The sequence below is a fragment of the Schistocerca cancellata genome, chromosome 4, assembly GCF_023864275.1.
Source record: "Schistocerca cancellata isolate TAMUIC-IGC-003103 chromosome 4, iqSchCanc2.1, whole genome shotgun sequence".
Taxonomy (NCBI): domain Eukaryota; kingdom Metazoa; phylum Arthropoda; class Insecta; order Orthoptera; family Acrididae; genus Schistocerca; species Schistocerca cancellata.
The window spans coordinates 375,489,788-375,507,446 of record NC_064629.1 but is presented as its reverse complement, the minus strand read 5'-3'; the positions used below and the strand labels follow the sequence as shown (position 1 = coordinate 375,507,446).

Below are 17,659 nucleotides of genomic sequence, written 5' to 3'. Positions count from 1 at the left end.
ACCATCGTACAATATGCGTTAGATGAGTATGTGCCAAGCAAGATCGTAAGAGATGGAAAAGAGCCACCGTGGTACAACAACCGAGTTAGAAAACTGCTGCGGAAGCAAAGGGAACTTCACAGCAAACATAAACATGGCCAAAGCCTTGCAGACAAACAAAAATTACGCGAAGCGAAATGTAGTGTGAGGAGGGCTATGCGAGAGGCGTTCAATGGATTCGAATGTAAAGTTCTATGTACTGGCTTGGCAGGAAATCCTAAGAAATTTTGGTCTTATTTCAAAGTGGTAGGTGGATAAAAACAAAATGTCCAGACACTCTGTGACCAAAATGGTACTGAAACAGAGGATGACAGGCTAAAGGCCGAAATACTAAATGTCTTTTTCCAAAGTCGTTTCACAGAGGAAGACTGCACTGTAGTTCCTTCTCTAGATTGTCGCACAGATGGCAAAATGGTAGATATCGAAATAGACGACAGAGGGATAGAGAAACAATTAAAATCGCTCAAAAGAGGAAAGGCCGCTGGACCTGATGTGATACCAGCTCGATTTTACACAGAATACGCGAAGGAACTTGCCCCCCTTCTTGCAGCGGTGTACCGTAGGCCTCAAGAAGAGCGTAGCGTTCCAAAGGATTGGAAAAGGGCACAGGTCATCCCCGTTTTCAAGAAGGGACGTCGAACAGATGTGCAGAACTATAGACCTATATCTCTAACGTCGGTCAGTTGTAGAATTTTGGAACATGTATTATGTTTGAGTATAATGACTTTTCTGGAGACTAGAAATCTACTCTGTAGGAATCAGCATGGGTTTCGAAAAAGACGGTCGTGTGAAACCCAGCTTGCGCTATTCGTCCACGAGACTCAGAGGGCCATAGACACGGGTTCACAGGTAGATGCCGTGTTTCTTGACTTCCGCAAGGTGTTCAATACAGTTCCCCACAGGCGTTTAATGAACAAAGTAAGAGCATATGGACTATTAGACCAATTGTGTGATTGGATTGAAGAGTTCCTAGATAACAGAACGCAGCATGTCATTCTCAATGGAGAGAAGTCTTCCGAAGTAAGAGTGATTTCAGGTGTGCCGCAGGGGAGTGTCATAGGACCGTGGCTATTCACAATATACATAAATGACCTTGTGGATGACATCGGAAGTTCACTGAGGCTTTTTGCAGATGATGCTGTGGTGTATCAAGAGGTTGTAACAATGGAAAATTGTACTGAAATGCAGGAGGATCTGCAGCGAATTGACACATGGTGCAGGGAATGGCAATTCAGTGTCAATGTAGACAAGTGTAATGTGCTGTGAATACATAGAAAGATAGATCCCTTATCATTTAGCTACAAGATAGCATGTCAGCAACTGAAAGCAGTTAAGTTGATCGTCGGTAAAGCAGATGCCAGACTGAGAGTCATTGGAAGAATTCTAAGGAAATGCAATCCGAAAACAAAGGAAGTAGGTTACAGTACGCTTGTTTGCCCACTGCTTGAATACTGCTCAGCAGTGTGGGATCCGTACCAGATAGGGTTGATAGAAGAGATAGAGAAGATCCAACGGAGAGCAGCGCGCTTCGTTACAGGATCATTTAGTAATCGCAAAAGCTTACTGAGATGGTAGATAAACTCCAGTGGAAGACTCTGCAGGAGAGACGCTCAGTAGGTCGGTACGGGCTTTTGTTAAAGTTTCGAGAACGTACCTTCACCGAGGAGTCAAGCAGTATATTGCTCCCTCCTACGTATATATCACGAAGAGACCATGAGGATAAAATCAGAGAGATTAGAGCGCACACAGAAGCATACCGACAATCCTTCTTTCCACGAACAATACGAGACTGGAATAGAAGGGAGAACCGATAGAGGTACTCAGGGTACCCTCTGCCACACACCGTCAGATGGCTTGCGGAGTATGGATGTGGATGTAGATGTAGATGTAGATGTAGATGTAGAAAGGGACAAGGAAACGAAATGAAACTTCATGGGTTGAGAGTGTGTGTGATGTTACTTCAATGATAGCAAACCTAAGTCAAATTTACAAACAACTTCGCAGTATGAGCCCACTTATCAGTATGATGTTGCACAACTTCTGACATTTGTGCATGCATTGATTCAGTTGGGAAGGGTGTCATAAAGTCATTGTATCCACTCCTGAGGCAAGCTGGGCCACAAATGTAACTGGTCCTTGATATCCCAGATATTGGCACTGGGATGACATTGATGTCCAAGGTGATCTGACACATGTCTATTGGGGATGGATGTGGGGACCCTGCTGGTCATGAGGTTACGTTAACAATATACAGTTCATAGTCAAATATGCCATGTGTGGACAAGCATTGTCCTGTTGAAAAATGGCACAACAGTACTGCCATATTAGAGATAACAAGGAGCAGAGAGAGCCCATGATATACTATCATGCCGTTTGAGTTCCTCAGTCACCACCGGCCATGATCTGAAGTCATATCCAGTGTCTCCCTACACCTTGATGCCAGGATTAAAACCCATGTCTCTCTCTCCAAAATATTTGAAAAATAGAACCTCCCCCCACACCTTGATGCCAGGATTAAAACTGGTGTCTCTCTCTCCAAAATATTGGAAAAATAGAACCTCTTCCCAAGAAGTAGCCTTACTCGCTGACGATGTTAGTCTGGGGGATAGTGAAGAAGAGCAGCTTATCACTGGACACAATGTGACACGCTTCATCAGCAGTCAATACTTCCTGGTCAAGGCACCACTCCAAATTCAGCAACTTGTCTTGTGGTGTTAACGACAATCTATGCATGGGACAGTAGTTCCTTGGTCCGACTGACCAGTGGTTCAGAATGCTGCTGGGAGTCCAGTGGTTGTTCTTGCTTCACCTGTGTGTAGGTGAAATCATGCACAGTTAATTTATTTTGCAATGGAACAAACCTACAGAGTGACACAGCTTGCTCCAACAACATGGAAAGGTAGTGGCACTGTGCTGCATACATGTAAATTATGTTATCCGCAAGTCACTGTATGGTGCATGGTGGAGGGTGCCTTGTACAACTACTAGTCATTTCCTGTCCTGTTCCACTCACGAATAGTGAGTGCCTGTATGTCTCTGTACAAACCCTAATTTCTTTTATCTTACCTTTATGGTTGTTAAATTAAGTGTACGCTGGTGGCACTAGACTTCTTCTGTTGTTAGCTTCACATGCTGAGTCTCTAAATTTTCGCAACTGTTTCGCTAAAAGAATATGATCTTCCCTCCAAAGATCAAACCTATCAGCAACAAATCTAGTAGCCCACCACTGAATTACTTCTTTTTCTTCCTGTGATCTGACCTAGTGGGGATCCAGAACACTGGAGCAGTACTCAAGAATTGGTGCACAAATGTCCTTGAAGGGGTCACCTTCATAGATGAGGTACACTGTCCTAAAATTCTCCCAATAAACTAAAGTCGACCATTTACCTTTCCCACATCTGACCTTACCTACTCGTTCCATTTCATATCACTTTGCAGCATTACTCCTAGACATTCAGTCAACACGACTGTCTAGCAGCACACTATCAGTGCTATATTTGAACATTACAGATTTCCTTTTCCTACTCATCCACATTAACTTACATTTTTCTACATTTAAAGCAAGCTGCCATTCATCACACCAACTAGAAATTTTGTCCAAGTCATCTTGTATTCTCCTACAGTCACTCAATGATGACACCTTTCTGTAGTCCACAGCATCATCAGCAAATCGCCACATATTACTGGTCACCCTGTCTGTCAGATCATTTGCATATGTTGAGAATAAGTGTGATCCTATCACACTTTCCTGATGATACACTTGACTCTCATGAACACTCGCTGTTGAAGGATAATGTACTGGGTTCTATCACTTAAGAAGTCTTCAAGCCACTCACATATCTGGGAACATATTCCAAAGCTCTTACCTTCATTAAAAGTCAGCATTGGTGCACCATGTTGAACACTTTCCAGAAATCTAGGGATATGGAAGCTGCTTGTTGCCCTTCATCCATGATTCACATGATATCAGGTGAGAAAAGGACAAGCTGAGTTTTGCGCAGGTGAAGCTTTCTAAATCCATGCTGTGGTTGCCAGGTAATATCAGAATAAAGAGAATTTGTAGGTAGGCAGGAGGTAAATTTGTTTATGAGCTTCAACATCATGTATCAATGAGATAAAGAGTGACTGGATGTGAGGGGCAGATAGCTGCATATTTGAAACCAACCATCTGTTCATGGAGTTCCTCCTTCCGGTCACACAAGTTGGAAGAAATCTCACCCCTACATTTCTGTACATGATGTAGCAGCCTTAACACTTGTCTTTTTGCTTTGGCAGAAGGACCCACCAGTTTTTAGTGCCTATGTCTTACAGATTTTGATCTGTCAGACTATCAAAAATCTGGAAAGGAAGATAGCAGTATGAAATAAGATAGATTTCTTCTGACAACATACAAGAGGCGTTGAGTGACAGACAAGACAAGCACATTGAGAGTAGCCAATACTTATAATGTCTACCAGCTACTTCCAATGGGCCTGTCTACCACTGAATGCTTCCTCTATATGTTGAGTAGCAATCTGTCCCACTTCTTGAGTGAAGTGAAAACACATAAGGTTGCATTAGCGACCTAAGCTAAGTCAGCTGGTACCTATCTGCAACAAATCAAACTTCTGAATATGCACTAAAAGAGAATGACAGACATTTTAAACAGAGTAATTGCAATGCACATGTTAACACTCCTCAAATACTGATTACAAAGTGTGTGCATCATAGTAACCATTCATTTTGCCTGCCATGTTTTTATTGGAAAAATCTTACTGTATGTTCATTTCAAAATGTCCCTTTCTCTTAGCTTTCTTCCACTGAAGTGAAGTCAGTCCAAATCATTTCCGCACAGGGTAGCTGCGTGGTCTGAGGCATCTTGTCACAATCCAGGTGGCTCCCTCCGTTGGAGGCTCGATTCCTCCCTTGGGCATGGGTGTGTGTATTGCCCTTAGCATAAGTTAGTTTAAGTTAGATTAAGTAGTGCGTAAGCTTAGGGGCTGATGACCTCAGCAGTTTGGTCCTTTAAGACGTAACCACAAATTTCCAAAAGTCCCAATCATTGTGGCACGAAAATAAATAAATAAATGGAACTATCTGTCCTATAGTGCATAAATACTAGTTGACATATTGTCTTTAATGGTTTTGAGGTTTCATCATTATCACATGCATTCAACCCCCTCCCCTCGGTTGACTAATCTGAATGCTGCAGTGCATTTGTGAAGCTAAAAGTGTTTCTGCTATGCACATGAAGGTGGAAAAAAGCTTTAAATGGAAGCTACAATGTTCAAAATGCAGCTAGTAAAAATGTTACACTGACAAAAGTATAAATGTATTATGCCAATTGAAGATGGGAGAAAGCCCAAAACAAGGCTTGGCATGAATAAAGCTATGCCAAAAGTGGCTAATTGCTGTATTTATTCAAATAGTCAGGTGTACAGCCATGAAGTTCAACCACCATTAACATGGATAAATTAATCTTGCTTATTGCACATATTTTGGATTATGTCACTCCAGACATTCAGATATTTCTTACCATATCATTCATGTTATGTCACGTGTAATTGTAGAATGTTGATTAAATGATTTTAATTCTTGAAATTCCATTAAAACTTTTACTGAAGCTGAAACTAGGAGAGACTACATGAAAATCAAAGCCTAAAATTTTTAAACAAGATTGATAAGTGCACTTAAATAGTAGTTTGTGTTAGCGCAAAACTTCCTTAGAAGTGTAGAAACTTAAAATATTCAGTGTTGGATGTTCCTCCACCTGGTGATACAAAACTGATTGGGGATGAGGAGATAAATAGAGAAGCAGTTAAAAAAAGCAAACTGAAGTAGGTAAGTTTCTCTCTAAGCTTAGAGTCAAGACTCTCTTAAATTTTCTGCTTTCTTTTTCTTGTCACTCTTTGTGCTAAATCCTAAGTTACATATTTCTTTTAACTTCTTTCTGAAAAACTTCCACATCTTTACTTTTCTCTTATCTCTTTGTTATTTATTTTTGTAGTTAGCAGCCTTTTTTTTTAGTGTCTCCACATGATTGGAAATTAAAGAAACTGTTTTAATTTGTGTAGCATAAAAACATCCAGGTCACATTTATCATTTCTTTTTCCTTTTATTTTCTTTTCTGTTTGTTTTGCTACAGAGAAGACACTTTGGCCATAACTCAGTAAATGAGCGTAAAAATTCAGTAGAATTGGTTTCCTGCAGTTTGAACCCACAGGAACATCTAGGCAAAACTCCTCATGTAAGTTAATTTGATGACTTATTACTCAACTTAGATTATCATGGTGATTTTTTTTCCATCGTGGTGTTTGTTTCCACCATGGTGATTGTTTCCAGTGGAATGTTGTGTACCCCTTGTTCTCTTTGGAAAAAGTGCTTGGTTTAATTTTAGTAACAGCTTGCTTTTTCACTAACACTTGGTGACGTGCTCTTTGTCTTCAACAGCCAGGCAGATGACTGTACCCAAAACTGGATTGTAATTAAATGTGTGAAGAAAGACAAGGAAGAAATTAGATTGTGTGAACTACTACTTTCTTAGTCTAATAAAATTAAACTGATAATCTTGGGTGTTATCGCTGTCTGGTTGTTGCACATGAAATGTTAAATTTGTCACCAAAGTTTCAAACAGTGGAAAATAAACATTGTGTTAAGGCTGTGACAGAACAAATTTGATTTTCTAGACTGAAAAGCTTCCGTAACTTTCTTCATTGATTAACTTTTTTCTATTTAATATTGACATAGATACAGGTTCATTAATGAAAACAGTTGTGGCATCAAACGAGATATCACACATTGTGTCAAGATGTCAAGGAAATAAATAGTAAGCCACTCTGGTCCCGTGTGAGTGGATGGGGGATGGAGGGGGGGGGGGGGGCGAGAGAGAGAGAGAGAGAGAGAGAGAGAGAGAGAGAGAGAGAGAGAGAGAGAGAGAGATCACTAAGAGAGTGAATTACATTTTAAATTAACTGAAACCTTCTACATCATAGCAACAGATCAAAATTGTGGTCCATGGAACGTGTAATAACTAACTACACTGGAAAAAACACTAGCAGAAATGAAATAAAATGGTGGAATATACTGATTCAAGTTTTTATAATTATTGTATATTGGCTCAACACATTAAAACATGTTTTGCGTAGGATTAATGGGACAGAAACAGCCAAAGTAGCCATATCAACTGTTGGCTAACATGGTTTGGGGTTGGCATAGATGTCAAACACTGATTTACATTTGCACAGTGGACATAATAATATTATTAATGAGTTCCTGAGGGACACTTTAAGCACCTTCAAGAAGAGCTATCACTGGCATTAGTACGTTCATGAAAGTTGTTGGCCTAGTTACAGTAGGTCTTTTTAGTCAATTTTGAATCATTTTCAACAGGAAGAACAGTCAGGTAGGAACTGAAGCTTCAGGAATATGACACCAGAGTAGTATACAAAAATGGATGCAAGCAGAAGGATGTCAACTGCCTTTCACGGAATACATTGGAGAAAGATTTGCTTACTGGTGAAACCCTAGTCATCACTGCAGTAATGAATATTGCAGTTCTACTTTGTGAAGATCTTTCAATACTGAAGATTATAGAGGCATTAGAGAAGAAAGAAGCTGTGAAAGAAGAACTGGACAGTAACAGGTGGAACATTGTAAAAAAGGAATTAGGGCCGATGATGATTGTCATCTCATCTCATTTACAGCCAGACATACTGAAGTATTTTCATGATTCTCTGATATCAGGTTATTTGGAGTTTCCAGTAACCCTGGTTTGATTTGGAAGAAGGTACCATTGACCAGGTCTGTACTGATCTGTCAGACATTACATATGTCACTGTAGAGAATATCACTGATGTAAGCATATGCCTCAATTACCCTCAAAACACCTGAGCAGGTGCTTAAAACATCAATGTAGGCCTGTGCTGTTATAGTGCCATGCAAAACAACAAGGGGTGCAAGCCCCCTCCATGAAAAACACGACCACAACATAACACCACCTCCTCCGAATTTTACTGTTGGCACTATACAAGCTGGCAGATGACGTTCACCGGGCACTTGCCATACCCACACCCTGCCATCGGATCGCCACATTGTGTGCCGTGATTCATCACTCCACACAATGTTTTTCCACTGTTCAAACGCCCGATGTTTATGCTCCTTACACCAAACGATGCGTCCTTTGGCATTTACTGGTATGATGTGTGGCTTAAGAGCAGCCCCTCGACCATGAAATCCAAGTTTTTTCACCTCTTACCTAACTGTCATAGTATTTGCAGTGGATTCTGATGCAGTTTGGAATTCCTGTGTGATAGTCTGGATAGATGTCTGCCTATTACACATTAAGACCCTCTTGAACTGTTGGCAGTCTCTGTCAGTCAACAGACAACGTCAGCCTGTACGCTCTTGTGCTGTACGTGTCCCGTCACATGTCCACTTCACTATCACGTCGGGAACAGTGGACCTAGGGATGTTTAGGAGTGTGGAAATCTCATGTACAGACATATGACACAAGTGATACCCAATCACCTGACCACGTTTGAAGTCTGTGAGTTCCGCAGAGTGCCCCATTCTGCTCTCTCACGATGTCTAATGACTACTGAGGTTGCAGATACGGAGTACCTGCATTATGTGGCAGCACAATGCACCTAATATGAAAAATGTATACTTTTGATCTCTCTCTCTCTCTCTCTCTCTCTCTCTCTCTCTCTCTCTCTCTCTCACACACACACACACACACACACACACACACACACACACACACACACACACAGGAGTGAAGCATGGGGGGATGGTAAAACACACACACACACACGCAGGAGTGAAGCATGGGGGGATGGTAAATTGACAGTTACTAAGGGGCTCCTGCGAAGGACAGCCTTAGATAATTTTAACAATACATCTTGATTATTTGTGTTTAAATGTTAGATTTATATTAAAAAATGACAATAATTAGGTGATGAATGAATGCTTGCTTGACAAAATTTGGACGATGGCAGATGGTGTGGCGGTGGTGTGGGACACTGCGAGTAGCACTCTGGTTGCAGCTGTTGGTGGTGGCAGCAGTGGAGGTCGCTGACTGCGGCAGGCAGCAGCGCACTGTGATGCACTGCAACTTCCGCCGGAGCGTATCCGCCGGAGCGTATAAGCGGAGGGTTCCGGAAGGGTCGATGCACACATCAAGAGGGGGGAGGGCGGAAGGGGATAACACTGGTGTAACACTTAACACGCATATTTTGTTGCTTACATCTAAAGGAGGGCCATGCCTCTTCTTTTGGGTAGATTTTACTTATTTACTGTTCCTTTCTACTCACTACTATCCTTTACTGACTACTACAGTATGGGGGCAGCAAGGAACACTCTTGCTCCCATTTCACAACATAAAATGGTATTTCCCAGGAGATTGCTGTGCAGGGACAGCAGAAGGGGGCAACCGAAGTCACACAAAAAATCCTTTTCTAAACGCTATTCATAGTGATACACCAATAAAGATAATTTCTAAAGGAATATATACAGAGCTAGGACAAGCGTGCAAACGCCTCCTCAGCAGGGGTAGTGGTATTACAGGGAGAGCTATTAAATAGTGAACCGCTACCGTTAAGTAGCACATGGTATTGGTGAGTTGCTCAAAAGTATTCATAACAGAGTTATACTCTATATAGTACTCTCCGTACATTGTCACTCAAAACTTATACAATGAATGACGAATAAATCATATGAAAATTAGAATTAATTGCGGCAGACAAGGCGAAGAATAGGGAGGAAGTGGTAGCGTTCGGGGACATGACTGGCTTATCACAAGATGACAGCTGTGCCGGTCCTTGTGTTTGCACCATGCCCTGCTTATAATAAGCGTTCACTGGTAGCATAACATGCAATTTAAATGATTCCAAAACTTTGTATTAACTGGAGACTCACTGCATCGTAAAGTGAATCATGGCTAATGGTTTTGCTCTGATCTCGGAGTGACAGCACAAAACAGACCATTTAACATCACCTACAACAACACACACACAGTCACTCTTGCCTGTACACAAATCAATTTACTGGGTGAAACAAATCAAATCTTTTTCATCATCAACAGAACTTTGCTGTCCTCTGGGGGTTAACAGCTGGAAGTCATCTCGTAGCATCGTGCATTGAGTTAACCAATCAAGGAACTACGACTTATGAAAAACAGAAGGCATGGACAGAAAAAGAATAAATGGTTGGGAAGGATTTCAAAGAACTGCAGTGGTAGACATTAGTAGCAACAGGGTAGTGAGGGAATGAGGGAGGTATTGTCGTGCTTACTCGTCATTTTGATCGGAGAGCGTGCAACAGTGAGGGGTTGCATTAATAAATGCCTGCAGTCAATGCATAGGTGGAATTCGCTGTATGTAGGGGTTTCATAAGTGATTCGCTGAATCGGAAACTTTAGTACTGGATGTTGGGGTTTAGGAAGAAAAGGGATTTGACCAATGGGAAAAATCATGTTGTGTTTAACGTGGAGTTTGTTCTGGGTATATTCGTGTACTGCCGCCCGCGATCGCAATTCCAGGGTCGCCCGACATACTGGCCAGTTCTGCCGAGAGACCCTCCCATGGCGAACTGGGAAGGTGTTCACGTTAAAGAGTAAGGAATGGAGTATAATTGGGAGCAGGCTCAGGTAACAGGTTTCAGAATAAAATTGATTCAGCAGTGATACTAGTTGCAGGGTACGGAGATATGGAATAGGATACACACTACGTCTACTGGGTGATTGGACACTTGCTCGGATAACTAGCCGAAACACAATTTTTTTGCCAACAGTGGTACCTCAGAAAATAGTTAATGAGCCACTGCACTTAAGGGAGGAGCGATACCTCTATAAAATGGCTGGAAAAACGTGCCTAATATACAGGGTTATATTAGTTCCTGTAATCCTGTCGAAAGGCATAGCCTAGCTACCCTGCCCTGAATGAAGAAAGGAAAAAGACAGAATAGTCATGTTGACCCAGCAGTAGGGTAAGAGAAAGGGGGGCAAAAAAAATCTGCAGCGACTAATACGGCAGTAGAGCGTACCGTCCACAGGGACTTCCACAGCAGAATAGGTCGCATACCGCCGGCCTAGCAGGAGAGTAAGGAACCGAGTCAACGAAATTTGGCCTCTACTAAGCTGGGTTTACCATGGGTCAGAACAGGTCTGGTCTTAGTTAATCAGCAGTGAATCAACTACACAGCACCTTGGGGAAGGTATATGATGTCCTTAAAAACAAGATAGATGGGGTACAGGTGTGAGTCAGTTATGACGTAACGATCGTGTAGCAAATTGCTCACGGGTGCAGGTAATTACTAATACTATATGAAGATGGGTGGTGGACTTTAGAGAGAACTTCTCGGGCGGCTCATAAGCCATACAGTAAAATCAGTCACAAACCACGAGCTAGTGGGTTTGGGAGTGGGGTATCTCATTGGCCGGGACTATGAAAGTCACATAGCGTCAACATTAGGAAGTGTCAGTGTTGGAGAACAGTGGCAGATATCTGGGGTTACTAGTGTGTGAATGTATGTTTGTGCTGTTGGTTCGGAAACCTCTCTGCTTAACTCCTATGCCAGGGAAAAGTAGAGGTAAGCAGTGCTGTAAAGCAGTTCTGCTTAGCCCTCATGCCAGGGAAAAGTAGGGGGGGGGGGGGGGGGAGGTGGGGCTCGTGTTGCTACAGTTGTATCATCACTGATCAAATCCCTGACTATATGGTACAGCCAGGTTTCCGTACAAGGGATTGCAATGGGTGGATAGTCTAAGGGCATGATACTGATTAGACCTCTGATTACAATAAGTGAATAGCCTAAAAACAGACAGGGTGCAGAACGAATGCTGCTAGAGGAGTGCAGAAGGCTCAATGCGGCAACAACAGTGAAATTCCAACTGTAGTAGCTGTATTGGAATATAAAAGGCTTCCTTTCCCCTCCCTCTGGGGGGGAGGCAATGACGCACAGATGAAAGAGGTAGGGAGGCGATCGGTTTACAAAAGTGAATATTGAAAGAATAAACTGATCAGCTGCGCACTCTGTGGGCGCTGACCACAGTGTGTAAGGCACATGGCCCTGGAGGAGGGAGGTAGAAAGTAATGGTTGAGGTGGGAACAAGCAACTCAAAGCAAAGCTAGGAACCCAGTGCAATGCACGGGTGAGGAAGACATAGGGCGATTACTTCTCGGGAGGGCAATTACTACAAAATGCCTAAGATCCCTGAAGTAACAGAGTGAGTTATGAAAAAGAGGGCGCGAACTACTGCAATAGTGGTCAATAATCTACTGTAGTGTATAATATATTTTCACAAGATACTGCGTTACTGTGGTTGGGCAATGATGTCACACCATGGGCGCTAATCATTAACAAACAAGTGCTTATTTCAGTGGGAGCTTCCATCTTGCAACATCATGGGCGTCTTTGTTTGAATAAACAAACAGGTGTTTCTCACTTCCTAAATGCACAGCGGGGCACTGTTACCCAAATGGTAGCAGTGTCGATTTTTGTTCTCCCTCGTAACAACTTCACTTCCTCAATCAATTACTTCGTAAGAAGTAGGGTGAATAATAATGAATCCTAAATTCATCTGGGTGAACTGTGTGGGGTGCTAACTGCTATTCTTCATTTACTTGGGTGAAAATCACATCTCTCCTACCACAAAATCTCTCTCGCTTACTGCTCTACAGCGAGAGGGTAGCATACTTCTTCTCTACTTCAGGGGCGCATTCAACTCATCTCTATTGGGTAAACATATCATTTCTCTATCTTTAATCTTAGATTAGCACTTCTTAGTCTAGACAAAACATTTCTTAACCTGGTAACATGCTCATCTATGGAGAAAACAATGATATCATCTAGACAGACTAGGCATATTGTGGGTTTCAATCCTCTAAGTAATAGGTCGGCAAATCTTTGGAAAGTGGCTGGCGCATTGCGCAACCCGAATGGCATTCTCAGAAATTAATATAGACCAGAGGGAACTACAAACACTGTTTTTGGCCTGTCCTGTGGTGTAATCGGTATTTGGTGGTACCCACTCTTCATGTTAAGGGTAGTGAAGTATTTACAATTCCCTAACCTGTCCAGTGTTTCGTTGATACAGGGGAGAGGGTAAGTATGAGGAGTGGTTACCTTATTTGCTGCTCACATATCGACACAAAGACGGTAGGTCTTCTCTCCGTTTATTGACTTCTTGGGGACCACAATGATTGGGGACGACCAGGGACTGGCGGAGGGTTGTGTTATCCCTGCCTCTAGCTACTGTTGGATAGTTTTCTCCACACAGGCTGGAGGCGATACGGTATTCTATATGGTTTCTGTGCAGTGGGCTTTGCATCTCCGTTAGGAATTTCATGGTTAACAAAGTCAGTAGCTGGCAAATAATGCCTTTCCTGGAATAACCAGGAGTGCTCTTCCAAGATGGAGTACAATTTGTTTTGGGCAGCCACATGCAGATGAGCTAACTTATCCTTAAATTTGTCTTTGAGCATGGGAGCTATATGACATATGTCATGTTCTGGGAGCCAGTGTTTTTGGTTGGATTTTGGCTTCTCTTGTACAGGCTGGTTTTCTTCAATCTCGTGGCCACTAGCTGTAATGGTGCCACTGGGAATCTCTACCTCCTTCGTTCCAAAATTGTCCAAACAGACAGGAACGTAAAATTTCTTCCCCTGCACTTCTGCTGTTGTTAAACCACGTTTAACATGGGCCTGTAATCTGTCTAGGACATCGTTTTGACGGAGAGGATCCACCAATACGGCTGTTCTCGGCAGTTCGTGGGATTTGACCCCAAGCCAGAGAATGCATCCCGTGCCACCGCTTATTCTAACAGAGGTAGTTGCATGTAACACCCACATTTGTGCGGAAGGAACCTGTGGATCCGACCGCGTTTCACAAATTCCTTGTGACAAAATGACGGGTTTCCTCACAGAGACAGACTATTTGCATTATGTAATCAATTACACTCTGGTAGTGGTGAAGGAAATCACACCCCAGGATGACATTGAAATCTTGCCTTTGTTTCCGAATTACGTCCATGTCAAAAGGGTAGTAGCTGTCTCCGATTTTCATCTTAACTCGACAATATCCAGCGGGTATGATTATCTCGTCACTCAGACCTTTAATGTGGTGAAGAGGTGGTTTTAACACTTATCTATCCCCATGGCCTATGAGTAACACGCTAGTTTTTGCTCTCATGTCAGTAAGTATTCTTACCTTCTTTCCTCTAATTTTACCTTGAGAACGATACTTGCCACTTCATTTAAGACACCGTGGCTGGCTGGATGCATACGTTTTACAGGGGGCACAGTCTCACGGCATGACTTGCCCCTCAACCATTTCCCGGCTGTCTTTGTGGTCGTGGAGGATTGTTGGTGAACTGCTCCCTCTGTTGGTTGTACAAGGGGCCCCCGTTTCCTGAGTTCTGCGGGCAGTTTTTACTCATGTGCCCTATGATTCCACACTGAGAACAATAAGTTGCATGACACTGTGTGGCAACATGGCCTGCCTTTCGGCTGCATTGGCATGCCTGCTTGTATTTGAAAACTGGACGCGGCTGTTCGTCTGGGTGCGCCGAACTAGCAACAGAATGTGCTACCTCCTCCCGCATCATCGCAAGTCGTGTGGCATCATGCAACAAGGCGGGTGATGCTATTTTGACCTCCCCTCCCACATACGGGTCGATTCCATGTATAAATACGTCAATCGAGCAGGCTTCCACTTGCTCGATTAACACTTCGTTACATGCGGGATCCGAACCCAGCGTGTAAGTGCGGCTAGCCACAGTGCGGATTTAGTCAGCAAATGCCTATACGTCTTCCCCTTGCTTCTGGCGGAGGGTATATAACGTATCCCTGTAATAGTGTGCGTCATGTCAGTTCGAATACCTTTCTTTCAACCCAGCTTCTAATGTGGCGAAAGAGGTGTTGTCCCTAAGGATGTGCACTGATTCAATATAGGTACGGGTGTCACCTGACAATGTAAGGCAGAGTACATTCTCCAGGAAATCATCTGGCCAAGCGCAAGCGCGGCCTAAATCTCGGACAGTTTGCAAAAAGAAATTTATATGTACTTTGGGTTTCCCGGAAAATGTAGGGATACAGTTGACTGCAGGGAAACTGTCAGCCAAGGTGGCAATGTATGGCTGGGGTACTATGCTACTGGAGGTGCTTGCAGCCATCATTTGCAGCGTAGCAGGGTGTGTTTCTGGCACTCTTAAACTGGCAGACTGGGTTTGAGCCAATTTTTGGCATCCTTCTATTAAGTCTATCTTCTGTAATAGTAATTTGTCGATTTCTGCTTGGAGGGCAGCTACTGGGTCTGGTTTTCCCCTAGGTGGGGAGTTGTCTTTGCCATTGGCGGTACTATGGGTTTGAGGCATGGTTACAATGTTAGGGCACCTAGTGCTCGCTGGACACTTTACAATCGGAGCACGGAAAGAAAGAAAGAAAGAAAGAAAGAAAGGGCCTGTATTGGATGGGACAATGGCATAGCTGACAGCATGGAGGTGTTGGCTTGGAAAAATGAAGTGACGAACTTAGAGAAGTTGTGGCAGTGGTGTGTTGGGCGACGGTGGCGGAGGTGAGGGTGGTGGTGTCGACGGCCGGGCACCGTGTCTCAGCTAGCTGCCCGGAACGTGTCCGTACCGCGGCGTGGTGTGGAAGGCGGCTTCCTGCAGCATAGCACGGTCCCGGACTGCCTGGGGTGGCAGCAACGTGGTCGCTGGTGGTGACGTGCGGCGAGGCACCCAGCCACGTGGCCTGGCGTTGGCTGCGGCAGCTGCTTGGAGAAAAGTGCCAAACAGCGGAATGCTGCGTGGCGATGCCACGAATGTGTTCGTTTATTATCGCATGGCGCATCTGGCATGGTCAAGTGTGAAGTAGTGCTGGCAGCTTCAGTAGATACGGTACGGCTGGTTAAACTTCAAATGAGACGGGCCTAACGGTGAGCCATGCCACTTCTGACACCAGTTGTTAAAGCATCAGGCTCGGCCAGGAGGGGAAAGCTGTAGGCACCAGTAAAGAAAACATATTTTTATATGGATTAGAGTTTAATGCCATAAACAGGCAGGCCTAGAGAAGCCACCGGGACTGAATGGGCTACCGCCCAAGAGGGCAGGAGAGGAGGGCGTCTGGTCAGTTTGGAAGCTACCAGCAGAAGAGAGCGAACGGCGTGTCTGCTCCCAGCAGCTGACCACGGTTCCACCCCCACTTGACCACCTCCAAGCCTCCCTGTTGGCTGGTCATATTGTAAGACGTGCAGTTCGGTAGCGTTACTGTGTCAGCAACATGCGAGTTTAGCTGCTGATGGTTCAACACGTGAGTTTCAGGGTGGTTCTGTGCGGTTTTGGGCAACGTGACTGAGACGCTGCAACTTACCGCCAGGCAAAAGGCACTGACGAACATCAAGTGAAAAATAAAAATCAAATTTTTATACCAGTAAACCCATTCAGTAAAGTCCCCCACTGTACACCACACTCACACACAGCAAAGTATCTTGAGGCGACCCTTGGTAGGCACCTCACCTGGAGGCCATGTATCAAAGAGGTTAGGGGCAGAGTGCTTGGCTGTCTATGGTTGCTGTACCCTTTATTAAACTTAGTTAACTCTGCCCTCACACTGTGGTATCACATTAGACCTATCACTGATCTGGCCAGTGCTAGAATATGTGGTCGTGCTGTGGGGAATGCAGCTGACATTCATATGTGAGAGCTCCAAGGCTTGCAAGCAGAGCTCTGTTCCTCGCCATGCATCATCCTTGTGATTTCCTGACATGGGACTTGCTTTACTTCACTGGTGCACTAATGGTGGGTGATCGAGGTTCAAGCTAACTGCTGATTAGTACCACAAAATATCACAGTGGTCAGCAAATAGGCGTATTGTAAATTTGGGCTACTAGATTCACAGAAGGGGGCCATTTGATGACATGACTTGTTGTTACAATGAACAATCTTGTAACATAAGCTGGAGAAATATTGCTTTCTGTCACAAACTGCTCTTGAGTAAGATAGGACAAACATGAAAAGTTAGGCCAACAAACTTCACATCACCTCCATGTAAACGGCTTGATGTAAAATTTTAAAAAGTTATTGGAAGATATTATTATTTACTGTTAGCAATTTGAATGCAACAACAATGAAGCAAACTGATTTTGCACTTCCCAAGCAGATTAATCTGTGATTAAGTATTTATTTTTATGAAACAAAGATTATCAGCTGCCTGTCACAGGAGTTACATTCCATGAATCCATTAAAATCTAGAACATTATTGTTTCATTGAGAAGGTTAAAATACAGAAACTGGTCAAAACTGATGTTATTGTTGATAAACATGAGCATTCAGTTTCCAAATTATTTCTGTGCCTTCCAGATCTGAACTTATATATACACCAATATAACACAAAGTGGAAGAGGAACTAAAAAAATGATTCAACGATATATGTATAAGGGAAATCCAGCTTGGGAAACATATATATTCTTTATTGTGACGTATATTATTTTGATACGTGAATGTGTCAAAAATAGTGGTAACATTTAAATAGAAGTTAGTGACAGACTGCACGCGTGGTCTCAAACTGTACTTTAATTGAAAGACCTGCTTTAAACCACTTTGGCAGTGTGCGACTGTGGACTGCTTTTGAAACAATTGGTAACTGCA

At 43.3% G+C, this 17,659-nt stretch overlaps 1 protein-coding gene across 5 annotated transcripts in view; it reads left to right on the top strand.

Moving 5' to 3' along the window:
* Positions 1 to 17,659, top strand: part of LOC126183767 (serine-rich adhesin for platelets) — a 367,472-nt gene that overhangs the window by 325,098 nt on the left and 24,715 nt on the right. For 3 of the 5 annotated variants that reach the window (XR_007536808.1, XM_049926000.1, XM_049925998.1), the window contains one exon: positions 6,164 to 6,265. The exons of the other annotated variants lie outside the window; for them this stretch is intronic. Coding sequence is in view for 2 of the 3 variants with exons in the window: in XM_049926000.1 (XP_049781957.1) it covers positions 6,164 to 6,265 (102 nt within the window). In the remaining variant the exon portion in view is untranslated. The remainder of the gene's footprint in view (positions 1 to 6,163; positions 6,266 to 17,659) is intronic. 5 annotated transcript variants of the gene reach the window in all.